The following is a 5858-nucleotide window of genomic DNA, read 5'->3' on the forward strand; positions in this document are numbered from 1 at the left end:
GGGGGGGGTCCTTAGCCTGGTTGGGGGATGTGTACAGTAAATGGGGCGCCAGTCACTTGAAGGACTTTTAGAAGCTTTATTGTAGAACAATCAGAACTGGGAGAGAGGGTAGAGGGCTTCAGACATCCATAGCAAACATAGACTACAGACCCAGTGGGCGGAGTCACCCTCCGGGTCCGAGACGCCAGAGAGGTACGTATCCTGGATCTATTACAACACCTTAGTAGAGCAGAAGATGACACTGCGCAGCAGATCCACAGCTGCATGGAGGATAAGCATGAGATCTTCCCCGGGAGAGACACCACACTTGTTCCTGAGGTCCATGCCATCCTGACCTTCATGGCACCTCCAGAAATCATAGGGCTCCTCCTCTTCTCCTTCCCAGATAGTTCCAGACCCCTCCTGGGTCCACATCTGGCCTCCTCCAGGCCTAAGGCCAAGTCAGCTTCTCCAACTGTGTACATCATACCCCCAGGCTAAGCCCGGGGACTGCCCTCAGAACAAGGCAATTCCTAAGTATTTATGAACTTGCCCAGCATGCACTACTGCAAGGTGACCAGATTTTTTTAATGAAATTCGTGATTTTTTTTTAGCTTCTGACAATCTCCCGGCTTCCCCACTAATAGCGTATCTTCTCAGCAGCTGCATACAGCATGCGCTGGTTTAAATAGTAACCAGCACAGGCTGCAGAGCCCACCCTAGACCCTCCTCAGCCCCCCTGAGACCCTGTGGAGCCCACCATAGACCTTGTAGAGCCCACCCTAGAACCTGCAAAGCACCCCTGAGACCCTGCAGAGCCCACCACAGGTCCTGCAAAGCACCCCTGAGACCCTGCAAAGCCCACTATAGATCCCATCATAGACCCCACATGCCCGACTAACTCAACTGGAATCTGGACCCGCCCCTCAGAGATTCGGACCCGCTCCCCAACGGGGATCCAGACCCGCCCCCTCCTGCTGCTGCTCCTCCTCCTCACCTCTGCCTCCTCCTGATCGATTAGGCAGCCAAGGCTTGTCGGTGGTATAACATTTTTTTATTTTGTTTAATTTCATGTTCCCGGGGACATTTCCGGGGATGGGCTCCTCAATCCGGGAACTGTCCCTGGAAATCGGGGACAAATGGTGACCCTATACTACTGGCCATGAAACCCCCAGTGATTGGCTGAAGAGGTATAGACACTCCTATTGTTCTCTCAATGGTGGCCTCACTCTGTGGCAAGGTTAAATCAAAAATGCAGGTAGGTGCAATCAGTGCCGCCATCAGATCGGGTATGGCCGATACCCATGTGATGGGCCCGGGCAGCCTGGGGGGCCTTGCCCCTTAACATGGGTATTGGGCATACCAGTGGCAGAGGTTACAGGGGAGGAGGTGGAGGAGGCCAGGCCCCAGCAGCGCTGGTCTGGTGGTGGAGGAGGCGGGTGTTCTGTCGAAAACTCCAACGCCTCGAGATCTCCAATGACCTCACTTTCGGGTACTTGCCAGTAAGGGGTTTGGCTGAGTAGGTTCCACTGCGTGGGCGCCACCCGCGGCATTTCCCTATACACATACCAGGAGTTGGAGTTTTCAACAGAACACTGGGCCCCTGCAGCACCGGTCGGGTGATGGGAGAGGCCGGGCCCCACCAGCAGCAGCAGAAAGTAACAGGAGCTGTGGAGAGGTGCAGGGAAAGGGACCCTGACCAGCCCACCTGAGACCCTGCAGTGCCCACCATAGAGAGCCTTAAGATGGGCTGTGCAGGATCTATAGTGGGCTCTGTGTGCCTCTGGTGGGTCCAGCGCGTTGCCTATCCCAGAGTCCAGCGCGTTGCCTATCCCAGAGTCCAGCGCGTTGCCTATCCCAGAGTCCAGCGCGTTGCCTATCCCAGAGTCCAGCGTGTTGCTTATCCCAGATACAGCCAGGAAGGATGCTAGGAGTGGGCCAGGTGTGTGGTCAGCGGACAGGGTCACCATGCCTTCAGACGCTGGACCACAGGCTGCCTCTCCTGATCTGGGAGACTTGGGCACTGGAGGAAAGGCAAGTTTTTATGTGGGAAATTCTCTCCTGCCTATCCCTGCTTGTGTGGGGGAGCCTGCTTTGGCAAGCAGCATCCAGGCTTTTCTTGGGGGATGCACGAGGTGTGGCATGTGGACAAGGGCACGAGGGCTGAGACAACCTTATCTCTTTTTCTCCACAGGTCAAAGCCCCTGATGATAAGCCCCTTGCTACAGCTACTACTTCTAGCCCAAAGGGTAGAAGATGCGCCTCTTGCAACCTCAAGCTGTCGCCCTCTTGGTCAATGCCCTTGTGCCAAGGATGTGTAGAGAAGCTGGTATCCAAAGAGTCAACTGGCATGTTTAAGGGCCTTATGGCTACCATGAGGGAGGAAATGGTCTCTACATTTCCATCTTTCCGGTCTGTCATTCAGAGCACAGGGCCTATTTTTGGGGGGGCAAAGCAATCTAGGTCCCTCAGGTGAGGGTTGCTCGAGTGTCTACACTGGCAGTGTAGCCAGTGCAGAGGCTCCCAGTGATTGTTCTGATTCCCCACAGAGTCCAGATGATCAGTCTGAGGAAGACTCGGAGGTAGATTTTGATGAACCAAAGAGGACCAAATACCTGTTTCCTTCCTTTGAGACCGGAGAGTTGCTAAAGGCCATTTGGGATACCTTAGGGTTGAAGGAAGAAATGATCGAGCTCTCGGTGCATGATAAAATGTACAAGGGGCTTCAGACCCAAAAGGGCCGCACCTTTCCGGTACACAAATCCCTGCAGGATATGATTCAATCTGAATGGGAACACAGAGAAAAGAGGATATTCTTTTCATCCAGTCTTAAACGCCGATCCCCCTTTGCTGAGGAGGACGCGGCAATTTGGGACAAATGTCCGAAATTGGACGCGTCACTATCTAAGATCTCAAAACAGTCGGATTTGTCTTTTGAGGATATGGGGGTTCTGAAAGACCCCATGGACAAAAGGGTGGAATTTTTGCTCAGGAAAGGTTTGGAGGCGGCTAGCACTGGGTTCAAGCCTGGCCTCGCCATCGTGTGTGGCCAGAACTTTGGACATCTGGCTTGCGCAGCTGCGGTCACAATTGGAAGGAGTTACTGAGAGGGAACAAATCTTTGATTCCCTCCCTCTCCTGAGCCAGGCCATGTCCTACATAGCTGATGCTTCTGCAGAGGCCGTTAGATACTCTGCGAGAACTAGGGCCTTGATAAACTCGTCCAGAAGGGCGTTAAGGCTACAGATGTGGACTGGTGACGCAGCCTCCAAGTCGAAGCTATGTGGATTGCCCTTTAAAGGGGATCTGCTTTTTGGACAAGAATTGGAGACTGTGTTGGACAGGTCTGCAGACAGAAAAAAGGGTTTTCCCCTGCCCAAGAAACAACAACAAAGGAAAAAGTTACCAGGTACCAAACTCATGTTTTCAATTTTATATATTAAGTTGTAAGAGTGTTAGTAATAAAAGTGGGTCCACTGAAGCACCCGGTGGGAAAGCCAGTGCATGGACTTGGTGGGAGGGTCAGTGGGTGGACTCAGTGGAACAGCCAGTGGACAGGCCTATGGTGTGTTGGTTGGAGGTGGCAGGGGGCCCAGGGCTAAAGCTGTGTAATGGACCCCAAAGTTTCTGATGGCAGCTCTGGGTGCAAGCAATAGCAGAACACACACAGATACAAATCTTACATACAATCTGGTGCACTCTGAGGGCTGTGTAGCAGCCAAGCAATTAACACACACTTCTGAGATTCCTCAAGCTATCCTACAAGCTAGAAATACATACATGTATCCATGTACAGTACATATTCTTTCTGTATAGAGAATATATTAGAAAAATAGAAAATAACTTTAAATGAGCCAAATGTATAGAGTTCTGGTGATTGATTGATTTTATCTATCTGTACAGGTTATTGATGAGCCGGGATTTCGGTGAAGTTGGTCTTCATAAGCAGAATTGAGTCATATCGGAGACAAGCCATCTACGTGATCTAAGTGACTAGAAGGGTTTTCTACAGTTCACTGGAAGATTCACACAGGACACAAGACATATCACACAGGACACAAGACATATCACACAGGACACAAGACATATCACACAGGACACAAGGCATATCACACAGGACACAAGACATCACACAAGACAAATCACACAGGACACAAGGCATATCACACAGGACACAAGACATATCACACAGGACACAAGACATATCACACAAGACATATCACACAGGACACAAGACATAGCACACAAGACAAATCACACAGGACACAAGACATATCACACAGGACACAAGGCATATCACACAGGACACAAGACATATCACACAGGACACAAGTCATAAAGGTTTTAGATATTCCGCAGCATCGATCCAACATCAGAGGACAAGAGAAGTAATTTCAGTGTTCTAGAAGTCGCAGTGGCTTTACAGTGAAGTCAAACCCCTGAACACAAGAGAAGTCAGTTCAGAGGCCAATTCTTGTTGGGAATCTGACAAAATTTTTACAATGGAGGCAAAGCTCATCAGACATCAGAAGGTTCACAATGCAGAGAAGCCATATCAGTGTTCTGAATGTGATAAAGCTTTTATATGGAAGTCACAACTTATTTCACACGAGAGGGTTCACACCGGAGAGAAGCCGTATCAGTGTTCTGAATGTAACAAAGCTTTTAAAACAAAAGCACATCTTAATGTACACCAGAAGACTCACACTGGAGAGAGGCCGTATCAGTGTTCTGAATGTAACAAATGTTTTGTATTGAAAACACAACTTATGAGACATCAGAGGCTTCATAGTGGAGATAAGCCATATGAATGTTCTGAATGTGGCAAAACGTTTAGAGAGAAGCCAATACTAAACGCACACCAGAGGATTCACACTGGAGAGAAGCCATATCAGTGTTCTGAATGTGGCAAAGCTTTTCAAAGAAAAACACATCTTAATGGACACCAGAGGATTCACACTGGAGAGAAGCCATATGAATGTTCTGAATGTGGAAAAACATTTAGAGAGAAGACCGTACTAATCAGACACCAGAGGATTCACACTGAAGAGAAGCCATATCAGTGTTCTCAATGTGACAAAGCTTTTAAAACAAAAGCACAGCTTATTGCACACCAGAGGATTCACACTGGAGAGAAGCCATATCAGTGTTCTGAATGTGATAAAGCTTTTAAAACAAAAGCACATCTTATTGTACACCAGAGGATTCACACTGGAGGGAAGCCCTATCAGTGTTCTGAATGTGGGAAAGCGTTTAGAGAGAAGACATTTCTAATCACACACCAGAGGATTCACACTGGAGAGAAGCCATATCAGTGTTCTGAATGTGACAAATGTTTTTCATGGAATACACAACTTATTGCACACCAGAGGGATCACAGTGGAGAGAAGCCATATTAGTGATCTGAATGTAACAAAGCTTTTAGATTAAAGTTACAACTAAGCAGACGGTTCCCACTGGAGAGAAGACATTTCAATGTTCTAATTTTTGACAAAACTTTTAAAATGAGCTCAAAGCTTATCAGACACCAGAGAATTCACAATTCAACTTCAGTTTTAGAATAGTGATGGGCCGAACACTCCCGAGTTCGGTTCGTATTTTATCCTTCCAAAGGCCGATAATGTTGAATACAAACTCAATGCAAGTCAAAGGGGCTCAAACGTTCGGAAATTATTGTCTCCCTTAACCCCTTCGTGACTGACGACATACAGTGTACGTCGCCAGCATCGGGGCTGTTTAAACAGACTCCCGGTGACTTTTGCCGCCGGGACTCTGTTTAAACTTGTAGAGCCGACTGTCGTCTTTACAACAGAACCGATCCTGGCGACTTACCTGTCGCCAGATCGCTTCTGTGTCCCGAAGAAGGGGCCGCCCCCCCC

At 48.8% G+C, this 5858-nt stretch overlaps 1 protein-coding gene across 3 annotated transcripts in view; it reads left to right on the forward strand.

Moving 5' to 3' along the window:
- The first annotated feature begins 4323 nt into the window (after nucleotides 1-4323).
- Nucleotides 4324-5858, forward strand: part of LOC108802115 (zinc finger protein 850-like) — a 37104-nt gene continuing 35569 nt past the window's right edge. Inside the window, exon 1 of one of the 3 annotated variants that reach the window (XR_001942196.1) lies at nucleotides 4324-5531. Coding sequence is in view for 2 of the 3 variants with exons in the window: in XM_018574002.1 (XP_018429504.1) it covers nucleotides 4482-5313 (832 nt within the window). In the remaining variant the exon portion in view is untranslated. The remainder of the gene's footprint in view (nucleotides 5532-5858) is intronic. The other 2 variants (XM_018574002.1, XM_018574003.1) reach the window with 2 other exon arrangements.

The sequence above is a fragment of the Nanorana parkeri genome, unplaced genomic scaffold, assembly GCF_000935625.1.
Source record: "Nanorana parkeri isolate BGI_ZX_2015 unplaced genomic scaffold, ASM93562v1 scaffold2666, whole genome shotgun sequence".
NCBI classification, from domain to species: domain Eukaryota; kingdom Metazoa; phylum Chordata; class Amphibia; order Anura; family Dicroglossidae; genus Nanorana; species Nanorana parkeri.